The 16,965-nt window shown below is 35.0% G+C and overlaps 2 protein-coding genes across 5 annotated transcripts in view; both read left to right on the forward strand.

Annotated features, from left to right (window-relative positions):
- ntrk3b (neurotrophic tyrosine kinase, receptor, type 3b) overlaps positions 1 to 16,965 on the forward strand; it is a 124,868-nt gene that overhangs the window by 42,626 nt on the left and 65,277 nt on the right. For all 4 annotated transcript variants that reach the window (XM_082157498.1, XM_082157497.1, XM_082157500.1 and 1 more), the window contains exon 4: positions 11,806 to 11,874. In XM_082157498.1, coding sequence (XP_082013624.1) covers positions 11,806 to 11,874 — 69 coding nt within the window. The remainder of the gene's footprint in view (positions 1 to 11,805; positions 11,875 to 16,965) is intronic.
- Positions 4,935 to 16,965, forward strand: part of mespaa (mesoderm posterior aa) — a 259,472-nt gene continuing 247,441 nt past the window's right edge. The window contains exon 1 of the mRNA XM_082157730.1: positions 4,935 to 4,946. The gene's annotated coding sequence lies outside the window, so the exon portion shown is untranslated. The remainder of the gene's footprint in view (positions 4,947 to 16,965) is intronic.

Here is a 16,965-nt window from a genome sequence, read left to right on the forward strand (position 1 = left end):
AAAAATAAAATATATCTGAGACTTGAAAATGCCAGTGTCCCACTGTCTGAAGCCTAATCTGACAGGAGAACTCTGGCCTGTTAGGCCTCCATGGGCTTAAATTAGATCAGTCAGATGAGCAGATACATGCACAGCATGAGAATAATGTTGTGTATAAAACCTGCACCTTTGGGATGCATAGTACTACATACTGCACATATGTCCAATCCTTTAAGATTTAAATCAAGCTAAACTGTAGTATCCGGTGCAAATTTTAAGAGCAAATTTTTTTAATACAGTAAAAAATATTTTTTAAGTCCTCACTGTGGTGAAAATGTTGTTTATATGTCTATGTGGTGTTTGTTTTTAATGTGCTTTTAAGACATTCATAAGTCAACACCATTGCTGAGTATTAAAAAAAGATGCGAGTTTGAAATCGCTGGTGTTTCTGAAGTTCACAAACTACCTTGTAACCAATCACATCAACATGCCGGCGGGCTTTAGCATATCATTAACAGCGAACTAGCAGGGGAGTCTTGAGAGATGCCAGGTTATCCCAGTATATTTTTTTGTTGATATAAAAAAATCTGGTAGATTTAGCAATATAGCGGGTGTATGTATATTACGGTGTTATGAACTATGTGCTTTTCTCCACTGACGTTGTGAGTTGTTCAAAGCATTTCTGATGATTGTTTGAAGGCAGACTGAAATGGTGAATGGGATAACATAACATTAGCAACACATTATTAGCGGTTTGATAACATGGTCAAGCAAAAGGCTAATCATATTAATTACTGTTATGTGTCAGACATTGTAAAGAGCGATGCCATTGGCGGGGCTAATTAGCATATTCATGGATTCACGTATACTAAATGAAGCAAGGGCGTAGAGTTGCATTCAAGCTATTTTAAGGCATGAAGAATTTTTTCACGGGAAAAAAACTTTTAAATATGTCATTTTGGTGATCAAAGATTAGTTTTAAGGGATACAATTATTGACTACAGGGGGACTTTAAGATATATTCAAAAAAACATCTTATGTTTAGATAGATAGATAGATAGATAGATAGATAGATAGATAGATAGATAGATAGATAGATAGATAGATAGATAGATAGATAGATAGATAGATAGATAGATAGATAGATAGATAGATAGATAGATAGATAGACTGATTGATTGACAGACAGACAGACAGACAGACAGACAGATAGATAGATAGATAGATAGATAGATAGATAGATAGATAGATAGATAGATAGATAGATAGATAGATAGATAGATAGATAGATAGATAGATAGATAGATAGATAGATAGATAGACTGATTGATTGACAGACAGACAGACAGACAGACAGACAGATTGATTCTGCTAGACAGAAAGGTTAGCAGAGAGTTCTTGGTCTTAAAGCATCTGGCTCCTATGTTTTTCTTTGCACTATGATGAAGGAAGTCTTAAATTATAATGATCATTGCACAAAAAGTTTTAGGGGCCAAGAGTCTGTGTACACACCCCAGTTATAATAGCTGCTACACCCCTGGCCTTACTGCCCACCGCTAGTGCAAAAAAAGCAGAAAACATTTTAGCAAAGTGTTGGTTCCTTTGCAGGCCTTCGGGAGCTTGAACATGCAACTCTTATAGACAAGTCGTACTTTTGCTAGTGGTGACGGCTGATGAGACTCTGAATGGATTCACGACTGTAATAGGTGAGCTATTGAAAGAGACAGCAGAGAGGTAGTTTCACCTGCTGGGTGCACAGACCACCTGGAGGAATTGAAACACAAGCGATTATTTGGTCCGGCTGCAGTTGCAGCTTGTCCCAAGTGTTTTTGTTCATGTCCCAAGTGTTCTTGTTCTCTATCCTTCCTTATTTCCCCACCTGGGCTTCTATATTTCCTCTCTTTTCAAGCTTCCCCTGCCAGGATGATGCCTGAAAGCATGATGTCCCATCTCATGAATCTATTTCCTCTACTCATTGTGCAAACACTGAAAACCAGCGTCATCAAAGCCAGGCAATCAAAGGGGACTATAAGCTATTTGTGGGGCAGCACGTCTCATGCAATGCAGCTTTTCCAGTTTTCTAGTTCGAAGACTTGCAATATGTTACATTTAAAGTACCTTTCTTCTTGTTTCTTTTTGTCCAGTGCCACAGAGCATGTAAACACTGATGAGATAATTTGGTTATTTCATAATAGTATACACAACACCGGTGCAAATGACTGATTCAGCCTTTAAAAAAAGGCATTTTCTACAGCAAAGAGCAATTGGACAGCAGTTACACTCAACAAGGCATTAATATAGCCATTTTAAACTATTATTGCACTTGCATGCTTTTCTATGGAACTTCTCAGTAATTAACATGAGCGTGTTGACATGAAAATAACACATTTCTTTAGCAGCACCCACTTGTGTCTGGGAAAATATTTCTGTTTTGGTTCCTGTTGTTACTTACAAGGGTTGAAAACATTTATTCCCTTTAGTCGCTCAATATTAGTGAGTTGTGGCCAGTGTTGGTTGTAATGCTAAGTAATTATTGTAATTTAATGAATTTTCCCTAGAAAAACTAAAGAAAGGGATTACTCTGTAATTTAATTACAGTTATTTCTTATGTAATGACATTGAATACTGTATAGACTTTTGAACAATTCTTTATAAAACAATATTGGCAATTTAACGTCCATTGTCCACAACAATATTTGAAGACCTTACTCGCAATTTCAACCCAAAATAAATATTCTAGAGTTCGGCATAACTAGAATGATGTATATTTGTTTTTAAAATAACTAAGAAATATCTATTTGAATGCTTCTTTTGTATTATTTTAAATAATTTGAAGTAATCTTGAGGCCCCCTTGGAAGTTTGTTAGGGCCCCTGGTTAAGAACCACTGTTTTACAGGAATTTTGAGCACTTTTTAGCTTGGCATTTTTCAGCTACAGTAAATCACCATAAACCAGCTGAGATCAGCAAATCAGTTTAGTTTGATTTAAAGATGTTTTTAGTGCTTGTTGTCACTTTAATGTTTCATGTTTTGAAATTCTGTGAAGTCTGTGAGACTCATTTGATTGCTGCCAAGTTTTCCAAAGTTGCTTCTTAAGAGAAAAGAGGGAAATCTCTGAACGCTGCTCACCCCATAATGTCGTAGACAGTAAAGAGAATCCTTTACTAAACTATAACTGATTAGTATACGCCAAAAATAGAAGTGGCTTATACTTTTTTCTGAAAGCCAAACGTTTTAGGAGTCGTAAGCGGTGTTTTAAATTTAAAGCAGGTATCTGCTGTTGTGAATAATAGACGACAGCGTGACTCAGCCTCGTGCAGAGAGAGAGAGAGAGAGAGAGAGAGAGGAAACTGAACAGGGTGGGCGGCACTGCATCTCCACCACACGGCTTTTAAAAGTTAGCTTTAGCCAAGCCAAAAACAGATATGGCAGAACTCCACCTCAGCCCTTGAACCAGAGCTGAGCAATTAAGCTCCTGGTTGGTATTTTTTCCCTTCAAACATGTCTTTCCAGCGATTTTTTTTTTTTTTTTTTAAACAAAATACAGAAACATTCAGCCAGTCTTTAAATGTGCACAGCTTAACACCGTTTATGACTCAATCTGTGCTTACACGGTCTGTAACCTTTTCATGATAGATTGATTGATTTGAGGAGGTTTGTACAAGGCTTGTAAGGATGTCTTGCTTGCTAGATGTTATAAGGCTGCTTTATGAGAAAAAGAGATAGTCAAATGAATAAAATATTGTGTGTTAGAGGTAGCCTAGATTCAGTATAGGTCTGACAACTTATTTCGCCTACATTGCTTTCCATCTATCATGGTTTAAATAATTTAATTGTAAGCAGGTAGTACAAAGTTTGAATCTGGCTAAGGTTATGTCCCAGTCCTTTTCGCATTGTTTGTTGCTTTACACTGCCATCTCCAATTAAAGGTAAAAAGTCCATGGTATATACAGTATATACTATAAAAGATTATATATAAAATTATAAAAATCAATTGTTATACAATTTTATAGGGTTGTAACAATATATCGTTATATTAAAATTTTAAATTAAAATTGTAATATTTAAAAATATTAAAATGTATCGGTGATGTGAACGATAGGCTATGTATCGAGATATAGAGTTAATTTGATTCAAGAATCAGCTTACTGTATAACCGTACGGTATAGTTCACCCAAAAATGAAAATTCTGTCATACTTACCCTCATGTTGTTTCAAACCAGTGAGATTTTCATTCATCTTCCACAAATGAATATATTTTTATGAAACCTGAGACATTTCTGCCCCTCCATATAAATTCCCCTTAAACTTAAAAGATCCAAAACAGGTCATAAAGGCATCGTTAAAATAATAAATCGAGCAGTTTAATCCAAGTCTTCTGAAGAGACATGATCGCTTTATATGATAAACAGATTTACTGATCAACACACATACTGTAGTAACACACGAATGTTCAAATGTTTGTGCATGTATGTGTTTAACATAATTCAGTATTTTCAGCTTCAGAATAATGAATATTTTTATTCTGGTGTCACTATTTGCCCTGTGCATTGGGGTAAAGGACCAAATCCAATCCTAGCATTTTAATAAACAGTAAATTTTTGTCAACTTTTTACCATATGTCTTAGAAGTTATAATAAAAAACCTTGTCTTTATTTTGGCGTAAAAAGTATCTTGATACGTATCGTGAGTTCAGTATCATGATAGTATAATGGCATGAGTGTATCGTTACACCCCTACAATTTTATACATATATGCATTTTTTGTATTAGTATTCTTTTAGTAATTGTAGTGCTTTTCTTATTATCGTTTAAGTATAATTTTTTTTCTTGTAATATTTAGCTTCATTTCGATTAGCGAAAACAATTTAATAGTTTTAGTTAACAATAACAAGTCTGCTGAACACTCAAAATGTTTGCATATATTTAATATAAATCATTTATTTAAACAATGATTTTTTAATACATGTATGCATTTGTATAATTTTTTTTATAGGCATGTATTATTCAACAAAAGGCAGTAATTATATAACCATGTGTCATTTTAATATTACTTATTATATACTATTGTAGTGTTTATTTTGAATTAGCTTTTATATCTATATTTTCAGTTGAATTTTTGTTTTGTTTTAGTATTTGTAGTGGTTTGTATTTTTTTATATAGCTTTCATTTATTTTTATTACAGTTTTAGTAACTTATTCAACTTATTTTATTTCAGTTAGTTGCCAACATTTCTAATTTTCATTTAAGTATACCTCATTCTTCTAATACAGTATATTAAGCTGAATTTAAATGAACAAAAAACTATTTAATAGTTTTAGTTAACAATAATGAATCTGCTGAACACTAAAAATTATTTATATATATTTCTTATTCTGTTCTTTTGTTTATTTAAACAAGAAAAAAACAAAACAAACTGTAGTTCACAATCATGGCCTCGGTTTCCTGTTTTGAACAGAGTATTCCACCCCCTCAAGCGTGTGGTTCTTGTTATAATCACTGAATCACTGTCCTGCCTCTCAATCCGTGATTAAAGAGCAGTATTGCAATCGTACCCACACTGACCCAGACGTAAACAGTTGCTTCAGAACCAGCAGCAGAAGATCTGTGAGTGGCATTATGATGAATCATAAACGGCCTCTTTATATCACTGATTGTTGAGAGGTTATATACAGTCTTATTTTTCTCTGAATTGCTGTGGGAGTATATTCGTTTATGTATTTTCTTTGCATTAAGAATAATGCTGTGCTCACAATAGTCTGTAGTGTATTTTTCCTTTGTGGCAGTTGTTTACCATTTTAATGTCACATGATATTTTCCCGATACTTCATGTTATTACAGTATACTCTTTATTGTTAGATTTTACATTTGAACCCGTGAATTTGCATGTGCTGACGTTCTGAGATCAATGCTTTTCCGTCAAACGGAAAGAAAAATGTATTTCGCATTAGGAGCGCAGAATTAGAAAATGCAAATGTTCTCACACATAGGCATGATTATTTTGGTATCTCTCTCCTAGACTGCTATTTTAAATTTTTCATAAATTCAGTGTGGCTCTTGCACAACTGGTGCCAAATTAATTTATTTCCTAATTCATTAACTACCATCCGCCCTGTTCAATTTGCACTGACATTTTTCTTCACAGCGCTGAAAGATGACCTTTAAAAGAGCAGCTCCTGAAATATGCAGGTGGCTTTGCACAAAACACCTAAACATTTAGATTTACATTGAAGGCATTTATCAGACTCTTATCTGGTGTTACTTGCAGAAGTGTTCTGGTTTCTTTTGTGAGATTGCTGCTGTGGTCTAAAGAAAACAGGTGAGGAAAAAGTTTTACTTTGTTAAGATTATGTTATTAATGTGTTATGTTGCATCATTAGTAGGCTAGTACACAAATCTAGTAGTAAAATCTTTTTGAAAGAAGTCTCTCTGCTCACCAAGGCTGCATTTATGTGAATAAAAACAGTAATAACAGCAATATTTTGATCGTGAATTATAATTATAGTTTTAAAAATATGGCAAAGCTGAATTTTCAGGATCATTACTCCAGTCTTTATAGTGTCACATTGTCCTTCAGAAATCATTCTGCTCAAGAAACATTTATTATTTTTATTATCAATGTTCAAAATGGTTGTGCTGCTTGATATTTTTGTGGAAACTGTGATACATTTTTCATGATTTGATGCGTTTAATTGAAATATATATTTTTTTTTTATCTAATGTTTAAGTCTTTACTGTCACTTTTGATCAATTTAATACATCCTTGCTGAATATAAGTATGAATTTCTATATAAAAAAAAAACTTTTGAAAAGCAGTTTGCTGTTTATTAGTCTATTTCAAATACTGTTATGAAAAGTATGCGACAAGATTGTGTAACCTTACACCCTAATTTTATTTGAATCAAATTCTGTGGCAGCAATGTAGCCTATGCATTATTCAGCATAAGGAAATCCCAGAATGCATTGCGACAGAAATGTAAATTCTAAATATAGTTAATTGAATACTAAAGAAAAAGTGTACACTTGTAACCACTTGGCTACGTCACCCTGAGTTGTGTTTTTTTTTTTTTTACTTTATCCAGGCATCAATAGAGGGTTCATAGCAGAGGAAATGCATATGAATATCTGTCCTGGTTGAAGATCAGCTGGGCTGCAGCATTCTCCATGTGCTGCAGACATTTTATTGCTTACACTGGGCTGTGGGCCAACAATGAGTTGCAGTAATGAAGATGAGACCAGACTAAGGCCTGTACTGTAGTAAATCTCCTGTCCAACATACAGGAATAGAGATCTAGTGTTTTGAATTCACAGATTTGTCATTATCTTAAAGGGGTCACATGATGAGCAATATCATTTTCCTTGATCCTTTGAAAGAGATTAGTTTGATGTACTATGAGCATATTCACAACTCAAAACTCAGAACTCAAAAACACTGCTTATTAGGGGTGTAATGATACCCTCATGTCATGATTCGATACATACTGTATCATGATACTGAACTCACGATACGATAGTATAGCGATACTCCAAGACATATGGTAAAAGGTTAACAAAGAAATTACTGTTGATCAAAAAACTAAATTTGGTATTACATTGGGGGTGTAAATGAATAGGCGTGGACTTGGTGCTGGTAACCCAATGCACAGGACAATAGTGACACCAGAATAAATATAGTCAAGATTCTGAAGCTGAAAATACAGAATTATTTTAGACGAATAATCTTGCACTGTCTCTGACTAGATATATTTAAAATAATGTAGGCCACATTTGACTGGTAACATTTGGCAAATGACATTTGGCATTTTCAGGACCCACAGATATTCCCCCATTGCATTATTATACATTATATTCAACATTATATAGTACTTTGATGTAGTGCTGATACTAATCACACATTTTTTCCTCACACAGAAATTTTATTTTACACAATACATATTGTCACTATCCACAATACATATTATGATACATTGTGACACGGTATATTGTTACACCCCTATTGCTTATCGAAATTAATCAGCAAAATTGTCTTTTTTGAATTTAGCAACTTTCTGATATCCAACAGGTTTGTCAATGCATGACTGTTCGCAGTTATATGTAAATGTTGATTTGTTGTGCAGACATTTGGCTTGACTGGTCATGGTGAGTTATAAGGAGAAATCAGTAGAGATGTTGTTATTCCTAAACAACGAAAAGTCTGCCAAACCTTGCGCTATTCCTAACTGTGTGTAGCACCTGTTGCTCTGCATATCCTTCTAAACAATCCCATTGTTAGAAACGAGCAGCTGAAGTTTATTTTTAACAAAGTGCTTGATCGTTTCAGTCTGACTTTATCCATTTATGCAGTATATTTCAGCTTGGATTGTTTTGCAATTCTGTCACAATGTGCATGGCTTCCCAAAGAGGCTTTTATTGAAAGATGAGACAGTTAAAAACTATTTTGGATCCAACAGCTGAAAGTAAAGTTTTTCTTAAAGGCACAGCAGCAAAAAACAAACAAACAAACAAACACACACACACACACACACACACTATGGCGCCACAGAGATTCTAGCTTGTGTTAGAATACGAAAAAACATTTTAGCACAAAAAAATGACACTTCAGTAAGCTTCACCTTTAAGTAACACCCACAAAGATGTGCAATTACATAGATTGACTTATGCAACACATTTTAATAAGACTCCATCAGAAGCTCTTGAGGCAGGAACTGAATGGTTGAATTGCTGTGAGTTTAAAATGAAAAACAGACTAATACTCAAAGGCTTCAGAAAGAGTGTAAGTGTGTGTTTTTAAGTGTGTGTTTTTGAGTGTGTGTTGTGGGTGGTGACACTTTAAAGTGCACAGCAGCAACAAAACCCCTCCCCCTGCATCAGAGAGCTTGTTGCTATGGTGACGGGCTTTGGCAGCCAGCAAAGCTTGTTATAAAACTCATAAGAGTTTCAGTGACCCTAAGAATACGCCAGTCGTCTAGTCAAAATAGCTTATTAGAAATTAGTTTATAGACATGCATCCATCACTCCGGCCATCTAACAGCTGTGTGTATCTCTAAAGAGCAGATCTCTGAGGAGAAAAAAAAAAAGCTTTGTGGTTGCTAGGATGTTGCTTACTGGTCCAAGTCAAAAAGAGGCCACACACAAGATGATTTATTTTGTTTCAGTGAAAAACGCTGGCGAATAATGCGCGCCGATATTCGTCCCGGTGTGTACGGGCCTTAAGTCTAAGGGATTTTTTCCTGTTTATGCAATCTGCACAATTTTAGGGATCCGTAGCATATGTCGCATGATCCTTCAGAAATCATTCTAACCTGTGTCCTAAACAGATTCCATGTGATAAGTTTCCAGCGAAGAGAAATTTGTCTGTCCACATCAGACGCGACACGACTATGAAATGACAAAATCAATCTTAAATCACAGCCACTGTATACCCTACGAAATAGATAAGTAATCAATTTCAAAAGTATTATACCACTTTAATACTTATAAAAATACATACTGAGTGACTGAAACAATCATAGAATACACTTGTTTTTTCACCGTTTGTTTCCTTTCATTTATTTTCAAGATCTGATGGCTATTTTCACGGTGGCTTTAAAGGTCACACAAAATGATATTTAAACTCACATCAAGTTTTTTTAGCAATAAATAAAGCGCATAATCAGTAGCTGAGATTATCATTGTCGTACTCCATGCTGTTGTTCCAGCTGGAACATTGCAGAAATAGAAACGGGCCCTAAAATAGAATCGTCACGTATTGCCGTTGCTGCTGGTTAGGATAAAAACTCTGATTAACGTGGAAAAACATACATTTGAACACGTGTTGCGGCGTCAGTCACGTCTGGGTATATACTAATATACTAATTTATTGCTCAAGTAACATTCCATATAATATATCAGTATTGAAAACAGTTGTGCTGCTCAGTTTTTTTGTGGAAACCATGAATTATTATTTATTTTTTTCATGAATAGAAAGTTAAAAAGAACAGCATTTATTTAAAACAGAAATCTTTTGTAACAATATAAAAGTCTTTATTCTCACTTTTGATCAGTTTAATGCATCCTTGTTGAATTAAATAAATAAATCTCATTGGCTACAAACATTTGCACTATAGTTTGCATTTTTGGCAGTCATTTTATCGCTGCTTATTTTAAATGAAAGTACGACTTTTGAATCATTTAGCCAGATGTTTTGTAAAGGATACAAATATATATATATTTTTTTTTTTTTTCACTGAGTTTACCAATAACAAACTTATTAGTTTTCTCTACTTCGGAAAATATAACTGCTATTAGTTCCTTCTGAGTGCTTCCTTCAATGTATTATTTTATATATTTGAGTCAGGCTGAAACATATCATTTATAACCATATTTTGCACAGAATCTTCAAAATATACATTAACACAAATTATTATATTACCAATTTTGGCCAAATATGGATGCTTAATATGATTTAAGTTGAATTACAGACCTTCAAATACTAGTTCTGTGATGTCTGTTCCCTTTTTTTCTTCCATATCATGGATGTCCATCTTTTTTTTAAACCAGTAGATTTATTTTAATACCCCATACCGCATATCATGCCTTCAGCTTTGTTGGTTAAAAGCCATTTACAAGTCCCAGACCACCTCTTTGTATTGAATTTGTTGGCTTTTAAAACCTGCAGTCTTTCATTGCGTCTACTGAATTTGTAGACGGCGAACTGCTCAAGTTCTCTTTATTGATTTGGCTGAGCGGCCCCTGCAGCTGCTCCTTTTCTCTCAGCTCCTCTTGGCAGTGACGGAGGCTCTCTCTGATTTCCTGTTGCATAAAGTCCTTCTCTCTCATGTTAACTCTTTCGTTAATGTCGTGTTTGACAGAGCTTGTTCACTGAATTAGTATTTGTGTAACACGCTCATTAACTATTAAGGTTTGCAGGCTTTTTATTCGAGTGCTTAATTATTTTTAGTATGTAATGTTCAGTATTTGTTAGTATTTTACAATATTCTGTAGAAGTAAGCTGTATTTGTTCAGTTTACTTGAAAAAATGAGCTAAAGCAACACAATTGCTGAACAGTTAGATTAATTTTTTTTTAAAGAAGTCTCTCATGCTCACCAAGGCACGCATTTATTTGCTCGAAATATGTAATTCTTCTGGTTACCATTGTGCTGAAGAGTAGAGTTTGTGCTTACCTGGCCACATGTATGATTCATTACTCAATGAGTAATAGCTGTGCTAATAATAATACTTCTTACTTGCTGTATTTGAATGCAAATGTGCTATGTGAGTAATAGAAACTATATATAAAACATACATAACTGAAACATTAATTAAACACTAAGTTCAACATGTTCAAACGTGTCAAAAATGAATCAACTAATTTCCACTAACTATACTTGCCTTAAATTTTAGTAAATTCTGTTCTATTCTATTCTGTTCTGTTCTGTTCTGTTCTATTCTATTCTATTCTATTCTATTCTATTCTATTCTATTCTATTCTATTCTATTCTATTCTATTCTATTCTATTCTATTCTATTCTATTCTATTCTATTCTATTCTATTCTATTCTATTCTATTCATATTATGTTAAGGTCAATATGCAATCAAATTGACATGCTTCTAGTCTTAATGTATTGATTGCGTGTTGATTGAATTTGCTTCACCTTTCTTTCTTGTCATGAATCGCTGATCTGATCTTTTTCTCAATAAATATCCAGTTTCACTCAGAATTGCCACATTTTATAAGTAAAATGGGTCGTAACCTTATTTCATGTTGATTTGTATTGATTCATGTGTTCACAGGTTAATCGTAAATCACTATCCCTCTTTCTTTTTCTTTTTTTTCCCCCCACAGAAACCTGTCCAGGAACCCTCTGACGACACTCTCTTGGCAGCTTTTTCAGCACCTTCAACTGGTCGAACTGTAAGTTCATCCTGCATTGGTTAACAGCATTTCACCAATGTGAGATAAATCACACACAAATCACTGTATAAACACAGCAAGCAATAATTCCTCAATCTATGATAGATCTCAAAACTCTCTCTGCATAGATTTTCTGTGATAAGCAGCACTCGCCTGCCAAATTGGACGCTGAAATGCAGGCTTGATTATCAATTGCATTGCTGTGTTCATTAGAAATGTTTTCAGCACGTTACTGTTGATTAATTTGTTTGTGCACCCCCTGCTCTCCCCCCTCGAATAGACTTGTGTCTCTGTCAAAGCAAAACTTCTCCAGTGATGAAGCAGAAATACTGTTTATGTCTGCGAACAGTGGAGTTGCTCGTGCTGGTTAATTAAGACATGGCATTGAAATGTATTGGTCTTGTCTGCTGAGAGCCTGACCTCATTTTCTTGTTTGTCATGAATATTTGAGCAATCTACATGTACATAAAGAGATGAGTTTGTTTATTGATTGTGAGCGGCGACGTGGTGCTGTCGCGTTTTGTTTAAAATGATAAAACAATTCAATTATTTTTCATTTGACACGTCCTGTCCTCGTTCTTTGTTGTGGCTGAACACAACTTGCAGAGCCACTGACATATGTCCTGCTTAATTTTTTATTACGCACATTTTTGGCCTTTCATTTCAGAATGTGTTAGGGGATTTCGACTGTGTGCAGTGCTGTCTTTTCCTGTCCTCGCTGATGTGGATATTGTGGATGATGATATAAACAACGCATGTCATTCGTCCAAATCTGTCCTTTGGAAAATTTGAAATTAATTGTAACTGTTACGGTGAATTAGGCATATTTTCCAGGTGGGGTGCTTTAGAGATCATTTCAGCTCAGTTCAGTGCTGAAATGTAAGATTAAATTCAGTACTAAAATATGTGTTCAACTGCATCTAAACATGCCATTTTTTGCCAATATCAAAAGATTAACCTGGCTCATACTGTTTTGTGTAATTCTTTGATTTTGGGTAAATTACAGGAATAATCTATGGAAACTTAAAAGTTATTGCGACTTTTTAATTCACAATTTTGACTTTTTTTCCCCTTGGAATTCTGAGTTTATATCTCACAAGTTTTCCCCAGCGATTCAGATGAAAGGAAAATCATAATTGCAATATAAAAAGTCTGAAGTGCCTTTTTATTTTGTTATTCCATGGTGGAAAAAAACAAAACAATTGTGAATTTCCCAGAAAAAAATTATGTCTGATGTCTGACAGAATAAAAAAAAATAAAAAAATTGTGAGATATTTTTTATTTTATTTTATTCCGTGGCATTAACAAGCTTTCATAGTAGTCTGTAAATGTCAGGGAAATTATAAAATAAAGACCTGGGCCGGGTTTCCCGATAACGATGTATCTTAGCTCTTAAGAACGCTCTCTACGTGCAAGGTTACGAACGCTCGCAGCAATTTCACGAGCGTTTCCCAAAAATGCACTTAACATGAACGCGCGAGAACGCGTTTTACGTGCTACTTACGAGTCGCTGACCATTCGCGAAGTGCTGAAATGTAACCTTATATGGAATCGTATTCTGAACGTTTAGCCTTAATTATTAGATTTAACCTAATAATCGTCATCTGTGGATTAGCAATCAAGACAAGTCTAAAGTCTACATTCAGGCGGAGATAGCCTACTGACAAAATGTATGAACAAAAAAAAACTCCACAAAAACAAGAAAAGATACCTTTCAAAAAAGATAATTTTAGAGGAGATAGAGCGAAACAAATATATTATTTTTAACAGATTTAGGACACCATACAAATAAGGAAAAACAAAACATCTGGGTGGACATTGCAATCTAACTGCAACCCGGGGTGTTCAAAGATCAGGGAAGGTGGTCTGCAAGAAATGCCCAATGCATGGCTGGTTTTCGTGCACGTCAGCAAGTCACTGACAGATTAATTTTTTTATTCATCCATATTTTGCCCAGTCTTTGAAGCATTTTTCCCACATTACTTCGTTCTTTTATGATTTTTTTTTCTTTTTCATTCATTTAATTTAGATGTGTATTTTTTCTTCCTTTTTTTTAAATTTAATTTATACATTAATTTAAACAAAAAACAAGTACAATAAAGTGTACAATAAAAAAAAGTACAATCAAAACCTTATATTTGTACTCACTTTGCAGTGTAATCTGTTAAATCTAGATAAAAGTGTAATCTGCCGGTTGTCTTGCAGGTGACCTCATAAATCTGTCTTCTTACGATGCACTTGGGGATTTACGATTACTCCAGAGCACTCGTAGATCTACAATGATTTTTAAGTGCTACTTAAGTTACGATGCTTTTGGGAAACAGACCGTAATATTAAGATCAGTCGTACGATCGTTTTTACGAACTACTTAGGCTTACGATGCTTTTGGGAAACGCAGCCCTGGACATTTTGTGGAAATCTTAATGGAAATTTCTAGAGTGAATGAAAATCTTTGTAGTTATTCCACTCAGCTCTTTTGTTATTGTTTTAATGAGTGAAATCTCTGGTATTATTAAGAATCTTTATTTATTAATGATGAATGGCGTGAAGTGAGAATTCATAAAGGACATCACTGTTGTAGTGTATACAATACATCATATCTTTACTGTCACAAGCATCTTCAAAACAATGACCGTATACTGACAGCTAAAATTAAACAGGACATATACATATGCTGTTTTTAAGTTTGCAATGTTAAAGGGATAGTTGCAAGACAATAATTACAGATTTTAAAAGGGATAATTCACCCAAAAATGATAATTCTGTCATCATTTACAGACCTACATATTGCTCCAGAAGAAATATAAAATTAAAATGTCTTGGTTGTTGTTTTCCATTTAATGGAAATCAATGGGTCCCAATGTTGTTTAGACCCCAACGTTCTTCAAACTATCTTCTTTTGTGCTCCGCAGCAGAAAGTCTACAGGTTTGGAACAACATGAGGGTGAGTAAACGATGACAGAACTTTTATTTTTGGGTCAACTATCCTTTTAAAAGTCTGGGATTATTAAAACAATATGCATGATGTGTCCATTTGAAATTATGTTTCTGAGTTCTCTTGCTGCTCTGTATTATCTGAGAGTGACATTCACCACTGGCATGATGTGTCATCAAAATGATTGATCATATGGTTAAACTGCACTTAAAATGAAAATGAAAGACTGCATTGCAATATATCCGACAAAGTCATTGTCTTCAAGGACACTTAGTACACAAACATTTGCAGACTTATTTAATTAGCATAAGTTCTTAGTGTCTCCTCTATCAGAGTAAGTACTTCCTTTTTACAAAGGAAGTGACATCAAGATGGGCTGGCGGTTATAAATTATAGCTCACTATTTTTTAGACTTTAGTTTTGACAGCATTACTAGGATGAAATGACAGTTCCTTTTATTAAAAAGTATATGACACAAAATATGTATTTACTTTGCTCAAAGGGTGTGTTTTTTTCCCACTCATTCAGCAAAACATTCATTATTGCCAATTAGATTAAAAAAAAAGTAAAATTCAGAAATGTTTCCATAGATTTTCACTATAATGTAGGAGCAGATGAATATTTATCAAAAACTCCAAAACTAAAACTAAGTTTTAGGCCTGGATATGTGTATATATATATATATATATATACAGTATACACATATCCAGGCCTAAAACTAACTTGTTGCCATACAGACTTAATCAAATTTACCAGCCATAAATATTTTTTACCGGCCATGAAACCGATTTGAAAATAAATGAATGTAAACAAAGTGAAAATAAATGCAATTTATCCAGTTGTTGTTCTTTTCTTTGTCATTTTTTCCATTTTCTTCAATTCCAAAAGCATTTTTATATAAAATATTTTGGATTTATCTATATATATTTATCTATATGTGTATATATATATACACTGAACAAAATTATAAACGCAACATTTTTGTTTTTGCCCCCATTTTTCATGAGCTGAACTCAAAGATCTAAGACTTTTTTTATGTACACAAAAGGCCTATTTCTCTCAAATATTGTTCACAGATCTGTCTAAATCTGTGTTAGTGAGCACTTCTCCTTTGGCCCGAAAACCAGTCAGTATCTGGTGTGACCACCATTTGCCTCACGCAGTGCAACACATCTCCTTCGCATAGAGTTGATCAGGTTGTTGATTGTGGCCTGTGGAATGTTGGTCCACTCCTCTTCAATGGCTGTGCGAAGTTTATGGATATTGTCAGGACCTGGAACACGCTGTTGTATTCGCTGATCCAGAGCATCCCAAATATGCTCAATGGGTGACATGTCCGGTGAGTATGCTGGCCATGCAAGAACTGGGATGTTTTCAGCTTCCAGGAATTGTGTACAGATCCTTGCAACATGGGGCCTTGCATTATCATGCTGCAACATGAGGTGATGGTCGTGGATGAATGGCACAACAACGGGCCTCAGGATCTCGTCACGGTATCTCTGTACATTCAAAATGCCATCAATAAAATGCACCTGTGTTCATTGTCCATAACATACGCCTGCCCATACCATAACCCCACCGCCACCATGGGCCACTCGATCCACAACGATGACATCAGCAAACCGCTCACCCACACGAGGCCATACACGCTGTCTGCCATCTGCCCTGTACAGTGAAAACCGGGATTCATCTGTGAAGAGAACACTTCTCCCAAGTGCCAGAGGCCACTGAATGTGAGCATTTGCCCACTCAAGTCGGTTACGACGACGAACTGCAGTCATGTCGAGACCCCAATAAGGACGATGAGCATGCAGATGAGCTTCCCTGAGACGGTTTCTGACAGTTTGTGCAGAAATTCTTTGGTTATGCAAACCGATTGTTGCAGCAGCTGTCGGGGCGGCAGGTCTCAGACGATCTTGGAGGTGAAGATGCTGGATGTGGAGGTCCTGGGCTGGTGTGGTTACACGTGGTCTCCGGTTGTGAGGCCGGTTGGATTTACTGCCAAATTCTCTGAAATGCCTTTGGAGACAGCTTATGGTAGAGAAATTAATATTCAATTCACGGGCAACAGCTCTGGTGGACATTCCTGCAGTCCGAATGCCAATTGCACGCTCCCTCAAAACTTGCGACATCTGTGGCATTGTGCTATGTGATAA

Source organism: Leuciscus leuciscus (assembly GCF_965113295.1).
Source record: "Leuciscus leuciscus genome assembly, chromosome: 2".
NCBI classification, from domain to species: Eukaryota; Metazoa; Chordata; class Actinopteri; order Cypriniformes; family Leuciscidae; genus Leuciscus; species Leuciscus leuciscus.